Source organism: Felis catus, chromosome A3 (genome assembly GCF_018350175.1).
Source record: "Felis catus isolate Fca126 chromosome A3, F.catus_Fca126_mat1.0, whole genome shotgun sequence".
Lineage (NCBI taxonomy): Eukaryota > Metazoa > Chordata > Mammalia > Carnivora > Felidae > Felis > Felis catus.
In genome coordinates, this window is record NC_058370.1 from 22,781,936 (window position 1) to 22,800,031 (window position 18,096).

General features: G+C 43.7%; 2 protein-coding genes across 6 annotated transcripts in view; one reads left to right on the top strand and one right to left on the bottom strand.

Annotated features, from left to right (window-relative positions):
* The window catches only part of SLA2 (Src like adaptor 2), a 32,457-nt gene extending 30,401 nt beyond the window's left edge, over nucleotides 1–2,056 (top strand). For all 4 annotated transcript variants that reach the window (XM_011280880.4, XM_045053654.1, XM_045053655.1 and 1 more), the window contains one exon: nucleotides 67–2,056. In XM_011280880.4, coding sequence (XP_011279182.1) covers nucleotides 67–232 — 166 coding nt within the window. In that variant the 3' untranslated portion in view covers nucleotides 233–2,056. The remainder of the gene's footprint in view (nucleotides 1–66) is intronic.
* Nucleotides 1,127–9,732, bottom strand: RAB5IF (RAB5 interacting factor). Of its 2 annotated transcripts, XM_006929790.3 has the most exons (4): nucleotides 9,403–9,720; nucleotides 7,714–7,817; nucleotides 2,972–3,101; nucleotides 1,127–1,668 (listed from the first exon to the last, which is right to left on the bottom strand). In XM_006929790.3, the coding sequence occupies exons 1-4, from the start codon at nucleotides 9,514–9,516 to the stop codon at nucleotides 1,627–1,629; spliced, it is 390 nt and encodes a 129-aa protein (XP_006929852.1). In that variant the 5' UTR covers nucleotides 9,517–9,720; the 3' UTR covers nucleotides 1,127–1,626. The 2 variants fall into 2 exon arrangements, with proteins under 2 accessions (XP_006929852.1, XP_006929853.1); XM_006929791.4 differs by lacking the exon at nucleotides 2,972–3,101 and having other exon boundaries at nucleotides 9,403–9,732.
* Between the last annotated feature and the right edge of the window lie 8,364 nt (nucleotides 9,733–18,096).

The window sequence follows — 18,096 nt, forward strand, 5'->3', positions numbered from 1 at the left end:
CTTGAACTGTGCGGTGAGCAAGGGAAGATAAGGCTCCTTGACCCAACTCTCTTCCCCTCTCCACAGTTCCCTCCTGTTCTCTGAAGCACCTGGCACAGGGGAGGCCTCCCTCCTCAGTGAGGGACTCCGGGACGCCCTCAGCTCCTACATCAGCCTGACTGATGACAGCTCCTTGGATGATGCCAGGGACCAAAGCAGAGACCAAAAGGGAATCCAAGGCTGCGGCACCTAGACTCCCAGCTCAGCTCAGCCGGAGCATTCAAGGCAATCCAGGGTCCCACCTATATCCTCTCTCAGCCCTAAGAAGTTACTTAACCTTCTCCCAGTGCCATGAACCCACCTGTAACCTCTAGTTCAAATATAGACCAGCTGAAAATAGGGACAGGGCTCCGAAGAGACTAAACCTCTGGGGTTTGACCCAGTCAGTACCTGAGTTTGGGATTTCCAGTACCATCTTCCACCCCTGCCTGTTGAGTCCCCTTCTATACCTCCACAGCCCCACCCATGAGGTAGAAACCACCACTAGCATCAAGAAAAAAAAAAAAAAATCATTTAAAGAGAATTTACATGTCTCACAATACCATACCTCAGAAGGTAGGATTATAGCCTAGAAGGGACAGGAAAGCAGAAGGGATGGATATCTTACCCAGCAACAGAATCCAGGATGTCCAGCCCCTATCTGGCCCCCAGAACAAAGAGGACCTCTGACAGTCCAAGTTGTCAAACAGCCTCATCAAGCCTCTTCTCCAGATAGTCCTAGCTCTGAGTTCTTTCGTTTTGTGGCTTATCATTTGAACCTGTCTAAGCTTTCCTGGCTACAATGGCCTTGCCATCTTGTGGCCAAATGCAAAATGGCACCTTCTAGGCCTAGCACACTGTAGTGAGGTCAGTCATGTCTCTCAGTGCAGGACAGGGGTATCAGAAGTCGGTAAGCCTCTCTCCACAAAGCTAAGGCCACAGCCTACACCAACTCTAGCCCCTCACTTCCCTGCTGCCCATTAAGGAAAAGAGGCCTGGCTGGAGCTGCTATAGGAGCAGGGGGAAGAGGAAGGGGAATGGGGATGGAGGGCAGGGTTTGGAGGCAAGATATTAGGTGGGGAAGGCTTTAACAGGTATCATCAACAGATTCTCAATTAAAGATTTGATTTATTCAAGTATCTGAAAACATTCTACAATGGAAATTGTTATTAGATGGTGCCTGTACTGTGCTATGGACCACGCACATACTGCCATACTGTTTTCAGAAGACTTGAAATGCCACTGATAGTTTAAAAACTGTACACGTGATGGAGAAGTGAGGAAGACAATGTTTCATCCGGATCCAGAGGTGCATCAAATTGAACGACAGCTCCAGTCAGCAAACAGGTGTTTCATGATGATATCCAAGAAGAAATGGTTGGTGATGGACAATTCAGAAATGCTTCCCCAAAAGGTGGATGGTTCTTTAAAAAGTTTCAGATCACAACCCTTGCAGAAAACACTGACGCCCGACACACTGATTCTTGGTCCAAGAAACATGGGTCTTTCAGGTTCCACATGGCTGGGGCGCCCCTACAATCATGTTTCTGTGCTGTAACTAGGAGGGTCCTTTGGACCGGACAGAGAGCGGGTAGGATCTGTATACCATCAGTCATAGTGGATGGCAGTGTAAAAAATGATCCAAATGACCTAGAGAGGAGACAAGCAATGTTTATAAGTCATCTGGGTCCACATGGGCCCCTACTCCACAAAACCAAAATGGCAAAGAATGTGTTGTGTATGGTGGGCTTCCCAGGGGCTATCCAATGCAATCTGCCTGAAAGCCCAAATAATCTCACTGAAATCAAGCTGTCTCTAACAGAGCCCAGGACAACCCACCAGTGCTCCAAAAGGGACCGTGGACAAGCTTCTCTTTCAACTAAAGAGCAACTGGAGCACCAGAAGTGGAGTTACAGATGTGGAAATGATACAGGTAAAGCAGACTATACTGCCAGTGTTAGGATCAGCAACAAATGTGAAAAACAAACACCATCATACCCTGTCAGCTTCCTATCAAATAAACAGATTCTCAAAACTAGCTAGCTGTTCACTGCAATCTCCTGTGACCTTTATTTTATATATATATATATATATATATATATATATATATATATATATATATATATACACACACACGCGCACACACATGCACATGCGCCCAGGCACCCCCACCCAGAGATTTTGATTTGGACCAGAATCTAACATTTTTTTTTTAAATTAACTTTTGAGATATAATTCATATTTCATAAAGTTCACCTTTAAAAATATGTAATACAAAAATAAAGTATACAATACAGAGGTTTTTAGTATATTCAGAATTGTGCAAAGATCACCACTAACTGATTCTGGAACACTTTAATCACCCTCAAAAGAAAACCTGTTTCCATTATCAGTTACTTCTCATATCCCTGCCCCCCACCCCACCCCTCCATCACTGGCAACCACTAATCTAATTTTATCTGTATGGCTTTGCCTATTCTGGACATTTTTTATAAATGGAATCATATAACATGTTTTGTGTCTGCTTCTTACACTTAGCATAATGTTTTCAAAATTCATCAAAGTTGTAGTACTTGCAAGTACTTTATTCCTCTTTATGGTCTAATACTATATAAATATACAATATTTTATTTGTTGATCAGGTAATGGTTTTTTGTGCTTTTCAGCTATTATGAATAAGGCCATAAATATATTTTTAAATGTTTCCCAGTTTCTAATATGCAGCCAGAGTTGAGAATCAGATGTATCAACTGATGATTGGCCCTGATACCACAAGACTATACTGTACCACACCTAATCTTTTTAGACAACATGACTCACTAAAAGACATGCCCTCTCATCCCTGGAGCCTTTTGAAAAATGGTGCCACAATCAATCACAAAGTATAATCTAATCAGTGTGATCCCCTTGAGAAACAACAGGATTTGCTCTGTTATCTGTCAGCTACACATACCATGAACAAGGCAAAAGATGTCATAAATCCTTCCTTCGTGAGCTCCCATGTGCCACCATATTCTTCCTCATCTATCTGTAGGTAGTTGCTGAAGTAGAGGTACAGGACTCCCGCATTGATCAGGCAGAATCTGGAGGGGGAGGACAAGCACCAAACACAAACTGTGAGTTCAGAAGACTCAGAATTCCTACTGCCACAGTCCAGCCTTACCTGGACACTCCCTGTTGCACAGTTTACTATCTGTAGCATGGGGGCAAGTGAAATAATACATGAGAACACCTAGGCCCTCAATGGAGCTGCGCAGTGGTTGAGCTAGAGACATAAAGCAACTTTTTTTTAATTGCCCAGCAAAAAAAATCCTTAAAAAATTTAAAAAGAACCTAAAAGTTCTCCAAGCCCTCTCAGAGTAAGAGAGGGGTAGCTGAACAATCCCAAATACAACTAGTACCTGACATGGGCCTCCAAGTAGCTCCAGCTAGGGTGGGGGTGGCCATGGGACAAACAGGCTGCTGCTTCATGGCCTAGTGGAGCAAGTAAGCATACTAAAGCAGCTCCTGCATTAATTCCCAATGGGAAACAATTTCTGGATATCCACTGTCTGCTACTGCACTTGATGCAGAGGTGAAATTGACAGTTCCTGCCCTCCCTTAGCTATCTACTTAGGGGCCCAAAACAGCAGTAAGCATGGAACTGAAACCAAACGTTTGTGTGCACTTCCAGGAAGATCTTTGACCCCTGTATTTTATTATTTAACACTTAACAGACTGAGCTACCCAGGCACCCATCATATTTTATTTAACAAATGAAGCATTTAGAATGCAGTAAGGTAGAATGTATCACCCTGCTCTACTGATCTCTTGGTACAATGATCACGTAAAACTAATTTTCATAAAATGTGCTCCAGGCACATTGCTCCTGAAGGCTACTGTGGAAAAATGTGGAGAACTGGTCCCTCCTAATGGATGAAGAATGGGCTGGTGCGGGGCAGGGCTGTGTGATGATGCTGAGGAGTATAAGGGGTATGGGGCAGACCCTGAGGCTGTTTTAGCAAGGCAGGCTGAGATAGGGTATACATACATCAGAAGTCTAGTTTGGTTTTGTTTTTTTAAAGATTTTATTTTTAAGTAATCTCTACACCCAACCTCAGGCTTGAACCCACAACCTTGAGATCAAGAGTTGCATGCTGTACTGGCTGAACCTGCCAGGTACCTCAGAAGTCTAGTTTGTGAGTAAAGAGTATGGGCTTCCTCCTGAGTGGAAGGAACAGGAATTGGGAAAGTGGTTTAGACTTGTACCATGTTTTAGGACTTGAGCACAAATAAAATCTGAGGACAGGGACTGGGAAAATGGCTGAATGAGGTGGCAAAAGACCCAAAGGCTTCAAGCCTAAGGGTCTGGGAGTATAATATAATGGTTCTAGTAACAGAAGCAGGGAGTCAGGAAGAACAGAAGGTTTTTCTTGGATTTCATACAAAATACAATCCTTGGCTTGACCATGTTGTGGCCACATCCTTGTCTTCTGCCAGAAATCTTGAGACCCAGCCAATCTGGCTGCCTCCCTCTGTCAGGAGTTTCATTTTGGACAGTTAGTGGTTCCAGAGATTACTAATGGGACTAAGAGACATCACTGTGGGACTCAGCTTAATAAGCTAGGGCTGGAGAATGACTGAGACTCATTGAGAGTCTCTGGCTATAAAAGTGGTTGCTTAGTGACATGAGATAGGGAAATACAAGGAAAAGAGGAGATAAGGAATGACTGGAAAGAGCTAGCATGGGCCCTGTCTTCCAAGGATCACACACTAATAGCAAGTCACAGAAACAAAGGCATTTAAATGTCTGGTGGTCACAGGAGAGGGGTCTGGAAAGGACTAGAGGGGCTCAAACTGAGCTCCAAGGATGGGCATAAATCCTATATTGTAAATGAAGGACGGAACTACACAGCAGATGTGTAGAAAAAAAATTAATCTGGTTTGGGGGTGGAGGGAAAACATTACAAAGACAACACTCAATGCATTTTTAAAACTCTATCCTAAAAATTCCCATCGGAATTTTAACAAAATAATGATCTCTAAGAAATACTCGACTTGAGGGCTGGGAGGCTACACAACAACAGTAGTAACATATGACCCTGCTTTCAAGGACTAGTGGGAATTAATTTGTTTTTAAAAAATTTTAAGAAGCATTCATTGAGCACCTATTAATCGTGATGCCAGGCTCTGTAAGAGACAGGTAGGAAGGGATGGATAGTGCTCCTCTCAGATGATGCAAAACCTCAGCAACAGCAGAATGCTCATTCGGTTCTCAGGCAAATTATAATAAGAACAGAGGAAATGGTTTTACCTTAATGTGCCCTAACTGGTGGCCACACCAGAAATGAAGAGAAGCCAAGGTGGGGTCCAGAGGGCAGTTAAGGCAAGAAGTGGAGGAGAGGGTCACCAGAATGGAGGACCAAAGCAGTCCTGCCCTAAGCCCTGGCAACTGCGTCAGACAGATGGAAGAGAGGGAATGTGTGGAAAAATCAATGTCCTTGGTCCCTTTCCAAGAGCAAGGAAAAAGGTGCCAACCAAGGCGGGGGGGATTTGTTTAGAGTGAGAGAAACTGGCTCTGGCAGGACAGCATGGGACTGAACCCCATGAAACAGGCAGTCCTGAGAAAGCGGCACTATGGGTGAGCCACTCCAAGGTGAATTCATTCTCAAACACCTACTTTCCTTTTTTCTCAGCAGCCATTTTTAGCACTTTGTAAAGCTAATCATAAGATTGCAGTGAACCATTTATGGAGTGCGTGTGATGTACTAAGCAGTACATTTAGGAATTTACTTGCATGACCTCATTTAGTTTACACATCATTCTTATGAGGAAGAGACTTTTATTACCCCCTCTTAATGATGAGAGAATGGAGTCTGAGAGGTGAGACCAAAATTATACAGCTTGAATGTAGCAGAGCTAGAACCTGAATACATGACTTTCTACAGTTAGAGACCTCTGATCAGCTTAACTCATCTGCCACAGTGAAAAGGATACTAGACTAACTCTGGTCTTTGTTATATTCCCAGATTGGGCGACTTCAGAGAAATCTCTTAGGAATCCTCCAAAACTAGACAGGGGCAAAGAATCTGAACCACTTTTATCCTCTCCTAGAAAAGTGGCCTTGGGAAGGTGAGAGACTTCTTGCCTTTAGACTGCCTTCCCCCTTGCTCTGGCCTTTTATCTTCACTGCCTTTTCTTTGACAGAAAGCTCAAATGGGATGACATGTATCTATATACCTCCTCTAATCTGGGAAAATCCCTATGAACCCTAGATCCTGTGTCTCCTCACCCTCACTCCGAACTCATCAGGTGTCCACTCCAGCAAAGTTAGGCAGAGCATAACATAAACTCTTAACTCCTTTCCTTGGACAAATGCTGTGCTCAGTATCATGAATCAAAAACCTTCTTAGTTAGAAGAAGAGAATGTACATTCCTTTTGGGTCATCTTCTGAAAAGACAAGGAACTCAAATGGGTTTGAAATCTATTTCATCCTTTTCACCTAGGATGAGGGATTAAGAGATGTGATCACCTCTAAAACAACCAGTGTGATTTTCCATGAGTAAGGATCACAGTTTCTACTTCCTGTGTGAAAAAAAAAAAAAGCTCACAGTCCTACCCATCCATTTCCTACTATAGCTTACCCACAATTCCTATCTTCAGACAACTCCCACACATCCTTTTAATTCAAGCTGGCAGGCATGTGTACTCATCACTTTCAGTGGCTTGTTAACAGGCTGAGTCAAGACCACGGGCAGTGTCAGGCACGCTGCCAGTGGTCACAGGAGCACAGTAAAAGGTGGAGGGCCCAACCTCCTCCTTTTTCACTACCTTTAAAAAGTAAGGATCTGAGGGGCACCTGGGTGGCTCAGTCGGTTAAGCGTCCAACTTTGGTTCAGGTCATGATCTCACTGCTCCTGAGTTCGAGCCCCATGTCGAACTCTGTGCTGATAGCTTGCAACTCAGATCCTGCTTCAGATTCTATCTCCGTCTCTCTGCCCCTCTCCCTCTCAGATATAAATAAAAAATTATTTTAAAAAAACAACTTAAAAGTAAGGATCTGAAACAACTGCTGCCAAAGCCAAGATCCAGGACATCCAGCGCAGTGCCAGGTACAAGGGAGTGGTCATCAAGTACAGAAACTCGTCTACCTTCCAAATTTCCATAGGTACAAAGGTCATGCCAGAACTAGAAACTTGCCACCAACAGGTAATGCAGTAGCCTCTTGTGTGATCACTTTGGACCCATGAATAAATGGACTGGTCCAGCCTTCAGAAAGGTAACATATCTAAGTTAAGATGATCCCAGGCCTACTGAACTGAGGAGTGTTGCACTAGACCTATGAGTGCCATCATGGGGCCATTTTTTTTGCTTTTGTCACCTCACACATAGTCATTATGAAACAAAAACAAAAACAAAAACACACCTCCAAAGTAGCAATAGCCTTTTCCCTAAAAAGGAGACAAATCTACATTTGAAAAGAAATGATGTCATGAAGGGACACCTGGGTGGCTCAGTCAGTCATGCATCTGACTCTTAATTTCAGGTCAGGTCATAATCTCCTGGTTCATGGGGTCAAGCCCCATGTCAGGCTCTGTGCCCACAGTGCCCCTCTCTGCCCTTCCCCAACTTGTGCTCTCTCTCAAAATAAATAGACTTAAAAAAACAAAACAAAAGATACAATGAAAATGCCAAGATACCCAGCCAAGACTTACCCTGCTATTCCCAAGAAACCTCGCAAAGGTAACACTCCCCAAATTACACCTAGGACCACAGCAATGATCTGTCGGAACCAGTAGATCACATCTAAAAATTCGTCCTGTAGAAAAGAAAGAGAATGAATGTGTTATGTGTTCTTAGTGGGTGCCACATGAGAGCCTTCTGTAATAGGTGAGAAATAAAAAAGCTTGCTGCTAAACATATATTCTGGAGACATTTCTCCAAGAGGAATGGTATGCAGTTTTCTGATCTTCACCTCTTATACTAAAACATGGTTTTTTAAAAAAAGAATACATTTAGTTATTTTAAGTGATGAATTCCAGGGCCTGTGTGCTAAAAAATTTTTTTAGAAAAATTACTATTTTTAGAAGCTTAAAAAAATGAAATGGCTTGTGATGAAATGGCTGTGGTAACTGTCCTACTGGCCACAGAAAACTCTTATCTGATCCTTGGAGGAGAGACCTAGACAGACTATTCACAGGCAGACGGGCTAATTGTTAATCTACTCAGCACCATCTTCCCGCACCCTGAATTCTAAGTCACAAAGAAGGGTTGGAAACAAAAGTGCTGAAGGCAGGTGCCAGCATATCTAATTTTCATACAAGGACGTCGAAGACTCAGGTTTCTGACCTGCCCCAGACTGCAGAAACCGGTCCTTGTACAAGGAACGAAAGAAATGACACAGCAGATCAGAAACGTTTTACAAGAGCTGGGCAGAGCTGGGGGCAGGACAAGGGCACCTTCAGGAAGTACCTCCCATCCCCCCTTACAGGAACTCCAGGAAGGAAAACCCGCCTCATCAGTCCAGAAAAATAAGGAAAGATTGCAAATATAATACACTTTTCAGGCCAACTGGAATCAAGCTGTTTGTGATGGTCCCTTCCTGATCAAGAAGCAGAGTTGGGGAGTACCTACACTCAGATCTTTTGAAAGTGTGTGACCAGTGAAAATATCTTGAAGCCCCAACCATTCCTCACACACATTTGGCGGTTTCCCCCTCTATCCCTCTCCCTCTCTTTCTCTCTCTCCCACATACACATACACACACACACACACACACACACACACACACACACACACACACTCACCTCTGAGAAGTGGTCTTAGTCTCCTCTCTCACAATTATGCAGGCATTCAGTTTTTCTCATTAATAAAAAAGCAATGGCAACAGGCCTTATTACGTGCTAAACGCTTTAATGCACCACGGTACCCGCTTCAGAGCTGTTCTGAGAATTGAGGGAGATAATGCATGGAGGGCACCCGGCAGAAAATATTTAGTAGAGGACTGTTACCGTTACTATTCGTGGTAACGACCATATTTAGTTAATTCGGAGAAGACAAGCCACTTACTGAAGATCCTACTGGGAGTAAAAGGCGGAGATCGAATTCAGCTCACTCTCTCCATTCAGGCACACGCCCTGCCCGCGGGTGGCAACTCCACTGTTTCCCGCGTGACCCAGGCGGCTTCACCCTTAAACCACTCCGCGGTGAGTTCCGCGCCCGGCTGTCAGGCCGTGGCCCGCCAAGTTCGCCCCGACACCCTTGGGCCACCCGCTCCCCGCTCCGCAACACCCCAAACACTCAGCCGCGCCCGGACCGGAGACAGGGGAGGCTCGGGCCTGTCCATTCGGCCCCGAGTCCCAGCCGGCTCCTCGAACCTGCGCCCTCGCCAGGTCGCACCGCACCTTGTCCTCCCAGGCCGCGTCGCTCCGCAGCACCTTGCTCCAAACAGAGACTTTGAGGGCCCCGTTGGCCAGCTGCGGCTGAGGCGGCTCCTCCTTTCGCCGCCCGCCGCTCATCCTCCCGTCGCGCCGCCCGGGCCGGGCCTGGGGCGCGCGGGCCAGGCCAAAAGGAGTCGGGGTCTGGGGTCTCGGGTCACGGCGCGCGGGGCGGCGGTAGCAGCGACAGAACCAGCGACTGGGTTCGGCGGCGCGCTGCGGCCGTCCTCACTTGGCCAGGACGCCGGCTCTGCTAGCTCACTCAGCCAAGACCTGGTGCGGCGGTGGGGGAGGAGCCACGCAGCGCCGCGCGTCCACCCGCAGACGAACACCACGCAGCCAATCGGTGGTAGCGCAGGCGTCTGTCGGAAAAGAGGAGCCGTCGTCTCGGCGCAAGCGCGCTACGCGTGACGGAAGTGACGTCAGGCTTCCGCTAGGCGCACGGTAGGGTGAGAGGGAAGGGACAATCTAGGTGGGGACGGTGACGCGAACGCGAGGAGGCGCTGTGGAGACTGAAGAACGGCGTTTGAGCAAAGAGGCGAGGTTAGACTCGGGCGTCGCCCAGCCTTTCCCTAGAGCAGCGGGACAGAACGCGGTCCTGTTTTCCTGGAGGCGTCCTTTGGAGGCCAAAACCGGCTCCCCGGGAGCCCCGAGCTGCTCAGGATGTAAACTGTCTTCTGTATTTAGCGTCTCATCGTGGCCCAGCACCCTCTTTCGGCAAATGGAAGCCTTGAGAGGGATTTTCTCAGGCTAAGTGGCAAGTTGCAACCGGCTGAGGACTCCTGGGGCAGGGAGAAGCTTGGTGGGAGTCTAGAAAGTTCTTATTAGTTATCAGAATATCTGACTATTCAGTATTCTAAATATTGTGTCCTCTCTGTGTGCTAGGTCAGTGGTTCACAAAGTGTGTGTCTGGACCACCAGCAGCCACATCACCTAGGAACTTGATTAGAGATGCACATTCTCAGACCCCATCCCAGAATTGCGGAACCAGAAATTGTGTGAGTGGGGCCTATAATCAGCATTTTAATAAGCCCTCCAGGTGGTGCCATGTTCATCGTGCTTTGCAATAAGTTGAGACCGAGACACATCACTTTTGTGTGGTGGGTTAATAGAGGCAAACTAACTTGCCCAGAATCACTCAACTAGTACTGGGCCTGTCAGACTTCAAAATTTGTGCTCTTAACCTTTAGCTTTCAGTGTCAAATGAGGTCAGAACATCCTTTGAATACCAACATTGATGGGTCATTCTCCACCTTAGGTGAGAAACAGAATCTCTTAGTGAACTTCTTCAGAATTGTGGTTTTCAACCACAACTCGATTTCAAGATCCTCTTTCAATAGGTTGAGTGAGGCTGGACCCCAAAGGTGATATACACGGCAGCAGACATTACTCTATCTGGACCTGGCGAGAGGGCTGTATACCTGACATGGGTGCACACCTTTAGTCCTCTAACTTTCACATGGATTTGGTTCTTTTCAGCCCTGCCTTTTTTCTGAACCATTTTCCCTCCATATGCAAAACTATGGTAAATCTTAACCAGCTCACTGGAAGTGTACCATTGGTATAAAATCTCTTTTACAGATTCTCTGGGGGCATGTAGTGCTGGAGACAAACTGATCATTCTGTCACAGAATGTCGGAAGAATACCTAGCCCACAGTCCAAGACAGGTAAGTTTTCAGTCTGCTGGGCCTGGTGGTAAAGGTTTGTAATGGGTTGGGAAAAACTGAGCTCTGAAGGAAGAGTAGGAGGAGTTAAGGGGAAAAGGGAGAGGAAGAGAGCGTTCCAGGAGATGAAACCATGTCAGTTAATGGTAGAGAAACCACAAGTTGGGAAGGAGTGGGAAGGGTATGCTGAAGAATTTGTTTTTGTTTTTTCCAGTTTTATTGAAAAATAATTGACATGCATCACTGTGTAAGTTTAAGGCCTATAGCATGATGATTTGATTTACATATATTGCAAAATGATCATTACAATAGGTTCAGTTAATCTCTCATCTTCTCATATAGATACAATGAAAAGAAAGAAGAAAATTATGCAATTTTTCTTTATGAGGAGAACTCTTAGGATTTATTCTTTTCTATTTTTATTTATTTAATTAATTAATTAATTTATTTATTTATTTATTTATTGAGAGAGAGCAAGAGTAGGGGCGGGAGAGGGCCAGAGGAAGAGGGAGAGAGAATCCCAAGCAGGCTCTTCAATGGGTATGTCTTGATCTCACCACTGTGAAATGGGGACCTGAACCAAAAGCAAGAGTCGGATGCTTAACTGACTGAGCCACCAAGGTGCCCCAGGATTTATTCTTAATTTTCCTATATATCAATACATCATTGTTAACTATAGTCATCATGTTGTATATTATATCTCTACTACTTATTTATCTCAACTGGAAACTTGTATCTTTTAACCACCTTCCTCCATTTTTCCCTCTGGTAACCACAAGTCTGAGCTCTTTTTCTGTGAATTTGTTTTTTAAGATTCCACATGTAAGTGAGATCATAAAGTGTTTTTCTTCATCTGACTTATTTCACTTAGGATAATACAAAGTCCATACATGTTGTCATAAATAGTCGGACTTGTTCTTTTGTGGATGAACAATATTCCGTGATGTGTATACCGCAACTTCTTTATCCATTCATTCATTGATGGACACTTAGGTTGTTTCTATGCCTTGGCTATTGTAAATAATGCTGCTATGAATATGAGGGCACAGATATCTTTTTGAGTTAGTGTTTGTATTTCCTTATTTCTTAGTATTGTATATTCCCAGAAGTGGAATTGCTGGATCATATGGTAGTTCTACTTTTAATTTTTTGAGGATCCTTCATACTGTTTTCCATAGTGGCTGCACCAATTTAAATTCCCACCAACAGCAGACAAGGATTCACTTTTCTCCACATCTACATTAGCATTTGTTATCTCTTATCTTTTTTATGATGACCATGAATAAATTATTTTTATCCCAAGGATGGAGGAAGTCACACAAAGGATTTGAACAGGGGCACTTAACTTTTCAGATTGGTATCTCAGCAAGATCGGTCTGGCTGCTATTAGGAGGACAGGATCAGAGTGGGAGACTAGTTTAGACTGTTAAAGTTACTCAGGGGATATGGTAGGGCACTGAAAATGGAGAAAATTGGAATAAAACAGTTAATTCTGTTTTAAAAAATGTTTACTTATTTTTGAGAGACAGAAGAGCATGAGCAGGGGAGGGGCAGATAGAGACAGGGACAAAAGGATCCAAAGTGGGCTCTGTGTTGACAGAAGTCAGCCCAGTGAGGGGCTTGAACTCATGAATCATGAAACCGTGAGCTGAGCCAAAGTCATATGCTCAACCAACAGAGTCACTCAGGCACCCTGTTAACTCTTTTTTAAACGTATTTTTTTTTTACTTGCTGTAAAATGTACATAACAAAATGTACCATTCCTAAGGGTATAGTTTGCTGGCACAGTGAAGTACATTTACTTTATTGTGCAGCTGTCACCACCATCCATTTTCAGAACTCTTTCATCTTGCAAAACTGAAAGTTTTGTACCCAGGAAACTGTTAACTCCCCATTCTCTCTTTACCCTGGTCCCCAATGACTCCTCTACTTTCTGTCCCTAAATTTGACTAAGTACTTCTGTAAGATTAGAGTCACACAGTGCCCTTTTCTGATTGGTTTATTTCAGTTAGCATACTGTCTTCAGGATTCATCCATGTTGTAGCATGCGTCAGAATTTCCTTCCTTTTTTCTTTCTTTTTTAAAAAAACTTATTCATTTATTTGCAGGGTGGCGGGGGAGGGCAGAGGGAGGGAGAGAGAATCCCAAGCAGGCTCCCTGATGTCAGCACAGAGCTGGATGTGGGCTCAATGCGGGATCCCATGAACCTGAGAGATCATGACTTGAGCCAAAATCAAGAGCCTGATGCTCAACTGATTGAGTCACCCAGGCACCCCCAAATTTTCTTCCTTTTTAAGGCTGAATAATAACTGTTACATGTTTGTTAGATGTTCATTGTATATATTGCTAACCTTAAAAATAAAACTGTTACTTATTTTACCAGGAAAAATGAGTTTATTTAGGAATAGCAGAGTATTGCAGTTTGGACATGCAGACTACAGCAAAACCAAAGGCAAGTACAGAAAACAAAGGAGAGAAACTTGCTTTTATAGACTAAAGGAAAGGAAGTTGGGAGGGGCTTTTATAAACAAAAAAGTCTGGTAGAGTAGGTTAAGAGTTTGAAGTATAGTGTTTTTTCATTGGCTGCAAGTTGTAACAGTCTCTCTCTCCTTGAATGCAAGGTATGTCTCTGTTGGGGTCTGCAGTTGATGAGGACTGATAGGGTGTGAGGGCTCCTCCTGCAGGCCTCCCAGTTCCATTATTTAGTTAGTTAGTAATTTTTTAAGTCATCTGTACATTAATTAATTAATTAATTAATTTACTTTTTAAGTAATCTGTACATCTAATGTGGAGCTTGAACTCACAAGCTCCTGAGATCAAACAAGAGTTGCACACTCCACCTATTGAGTCAGCCAAGCGCCCCCTAACTCCACTTTAAATGAGGTTTCCTGGGGTTCCTGGGTGGCTACACCATTTTGCATTTCTACCTACAGTACACAAGAGTTCCAATTTCTCCACGTTCCCGTCCATACTTGTTTTCTGTGTTTTTAGAAAAAAAATTTTTTTTACGTTTATTCATATTTTGAGAGACAGAGCGTGAGTGGGGGAGGGGCAGAGAGAGAGGGAGGCACAGAATCTGAAGAAGGCTCCAGGCTCTGAACTGATAGCACAGAGCCCGACGCGGGGCTCAAACTTACAGACCGTGAGATCATGACCTGAGCTGAAGTCAGATGCTTAACTGACTGAGCCACCCAGGTACCCACTGTGTGTGTTTTTTTTAATAATAGTCAACCTAATGGATGTGAAGTGGTATCTCATTGTGATTTTTATTTGCATTTCCCTAATGATTAGTGATGTTGAGCATCTTTTCGTGTGCCCATTTTTGTGTATCTTTGGAAAAATGTCTATTCTAGACCCTTACCTGGTTTTTGAGTCTAGTCATTTATGTTTTTTGTTGTTGAGTTGTAGGAGTTCTTGATATTCTGGATATTAATATATGTATTCTGGATATTAATCCCTTATCCCTTATGTAATTTGCAAATATTTTCTATTTTGTGGGTTGCCTTTTTACTCTGTTGATAGTAGAGTCAATTGATACACAAAAGTTTTTAATTTTGGAGGCACCTGGCTGGCGCAGTGGTAGAGCATGTGACTTTTGATCTTGGAGTCAGGAGTTCAAGCCCTAAGTTGGGTGTGGAGCCCACTCAAAAAAAAAAAAAGTCATTGATATTTTGATAGAGATTGTTGTGAATCTGTAGTAGGTAAGTCTTCCAATTCATGAACATGAGATATTTTCCATTTATTTTTATCTTCCTTAATTTCACTCAGCACTGTTTTATAGTTTTCAGTGCATGAGTCTCACTTTGGTTAATTCTTAACTATTTTATTCTTTTTTGATGCTATTATAAATTGTTTTTTTAATTTCCCTTTTGGGTTGTGTATAGAAACACAACTGATTTTTCTTTCTTTTTTTTTTTTTAATAAGAGACTTTTTTTTTTAACGTTTATTTATTTTTGAGACAGAGAGAGACAGAGCATGAACAGGGGAGGGGCAGAGAGAGAGGGAGACACAGAATCTGAAACAGGCTCCAGGCTCTGAGCTCTCAGCACAGAGCCCGACACAGGGCTCGAACTCACGGACTGTGAGATCATGACCTGAGCCGAAGTCGGACGCTTAACCGACCAAGCCACCCAGGCGCCCCCACAACTGATTTTTCTGTGCTGATTTTGTATCCTGCAACTTTGCTGAATCCATTTATTCTTTTTTTATTTTGGAGTCTTTATATATGATTCTCTATATATGATCATATCATCTGCAAAGAGATAACTTTATGTTTTGCAAGAAAAGAGTTAATTCTTTTTATGTCTTATTGTATTATATTGTGAAGCTCTGCTCTTAACTCTGAGATTCATTAAGTTTGTGATTACATGGTGGTGGGGATGTCCAGAAAGTTATACTTGGAAGGGTCCTCAGATCCAGTCCAGCCCAGCGTCACACAGCAAGTTAGAGGTTCAATAGGCATCTGAAACCTCATCTGTGTTCCTCTTAGCTTTGTAGGAGCCCACAAAACCACACTAGGAGCTAGCTTGGAGAGCCCTTGCCTAGAGGGTACTTATGGGACTGAGACTTGATCCCTTTTTGCTTTCACCCAAGGTTTCCTTATCTTAGGAAGTGGGGAGTCTGGCTGAATCCCAGTGCATCCATCTGGTTAAAATAAACATCCTGGGTGGTCTAAGATGGAAAAGAACTTGATGAAGAGTCAGATTTGGAAGTGGGAGAGAGATTTGGAAGTAGGACAGATTTTGCCTTTGTGAGGTTGCCTTTTTAAGCACCAGTTAAACACATGATCTCAGCTTTGGGAATGAATATGTCTTCTCAGCTGAATGCCTCTATACCACTACTAGCTGCTTGTAGTAGGGTTTGGAGAGGAAGGTGTGCTCTGAGGGGTAAGACTGAGGGCCCTAGACAGACAGATGGAGTCACAGAAATCAGAAGAGTCCTTCAGGGAAAAAACCACAAGCCGTGGAAAGAGCATCCGTTGTGAAGTACAGGTCTGAGTTTGTATCCACATCTCTTTTTGCCTACAGCAAATGTTTTACTAGTACTTACTGGGTTCTTAGTAGGTGCCAAACATTACTAAACGTTTTACATGTTTCCTTCCAAAAGTTGTCTGGGCTTTTAACCACTATACTCAACTCTTCTCTTTTACGTTTAAAACTTTTCTACAGTAGGGGCACCTCGGTGGCTCAGTTGGTTAAATGACTTTTGAGTTTGGCTCAAAAACTGATCTCACAGTTGGCGATTTTGAGCCCCACATTGTGCTGTGCATTGAGAGCACAGAGCCTGCTTGGGATTGTCTTTCTCCCTCCCTCTCTGCCCTTCCCTCTGCTTGCACATGCGTTCTCTCTCAAAGTAAATAAACATTAAAATTTTTTTTCTACAGTAAATGTGGATTATTTATGTAATTAAAATGATAATCTCAGGAAGGCTACACTTGACCTTCAGGCTACCATGGACTCCTGGGAGCTGAGGGCAAGTAAAATGGTTTGGTGAGGGGAGGGGTAAACTACTTGGTGTACCCTTCTTCCTCTCATCTTATAACTTTGAAAGATAAGGTGCTGTCTTAACCTAGCAGCTTCCTTGGGATAAGTCAGTGACCTGATTATAAATGATCAGGTTTCTGAAGCAACAGCATGAGACTCCTGTGGCATAAGTGAAGAGTGCAGATTCCTGGACTCTCTGGGGGTGAGGTCTGGGAATGTGCATTTTTGTAAGCTCTCCTGACACAACGACTGTGATGATCTTCATACATATTAAGGCTTGAGAATTACTTCTCTGGGTACTTTGTTCAAGTTCTGCCACTTTTTTTTTCTTTTTTTTTCAAGTAGGCTTCATGTCCAGCATAGAGCCCAACGCAAGGCTTGAACTCACAACCCTGAGATCAACACGTGAGCTGAGATCAAGAGTTGGATGCTTAATCAACTGAGCCACCCAAGCACTTCCAGTTCTGCCACTTAAAAGCTGTGTGGTATGAGGCGAGTTATTTTTACAGTTGTTTTACTCTCAGCCCTGTGCTGGAAGGCCAAATAATAATATACAGTAACAAAAACATATTATCTTGGGGGATGCCTGACTGGCTCAGTAGGTGGAATGTGCAACTTTTGATCTCAGAGTTGTGAGTTTGAGTCCCACATTGGTTGTAGAGATTACTTAAAAAAATAAAATCTTGGGGCACCTGGGTGGCTCAGTCAGTTAAGCATCTGACTTCAGCTCAGGTCATGATCTCATGGTTCATGAGTTTGAGCCCCACAACAGGCTTTATGCTGATGACAGCTCAGAGCCTGGAGCCTGTTTCGGATTCTGTGTCTCCCTTTCTTTGCCCCTCCACCACTCACGCTCTGTCTCTCTCTCTCAAAAACAAACAAACATGGAAAAAAACCCATAAAATCTTTAACCCACTCCCCAAATACAGATTATCCTAGTTCATCCTCCTAAGAGGTAATTATTACTATGCCCGTTTTACTGATGTGGAAACTGAAGTTTGGAATGGTAAATTGAGGACTATGATCATGACAGCTAGTTAGGTGATAGAGCCAGAATTGGAATGCAGGTTTAGATTATAGAGAAGTGCTTTGGAAACCAGTAGCATTGAGAGCAATGATGATTATTTCCACATCCCTGCTGAATTTCAGACCTTATTCTCTACAGCTCCAGTGGCTAACACAGTGAGGTTATAGCACACCAAGGCAGGCTAAGCCCCTCCCCTCTGGAGTTTTCCCATTAGCAGTTTCTAAACTAGAGTGTACTTTAATTTTTGTTATTTTTAGTAGTCTTACCCCCAACACAGGGCTAGAACTCATGACCCCAAGATCAAGAGTCACATGCGCCCCTAGAAATGCAATTATATATTTTTTGAGTTTATTTATTTGAGAGAGAGAGCACACACCCGTGCACATGAACTGGGGAGAGGTAGAGAGGGAGAGATAAAATCCCAAACAGGATTCTCCAGTGTAGAGCCTGACTCGGGGCTTGAACTTAGGAACCATGAGATCATG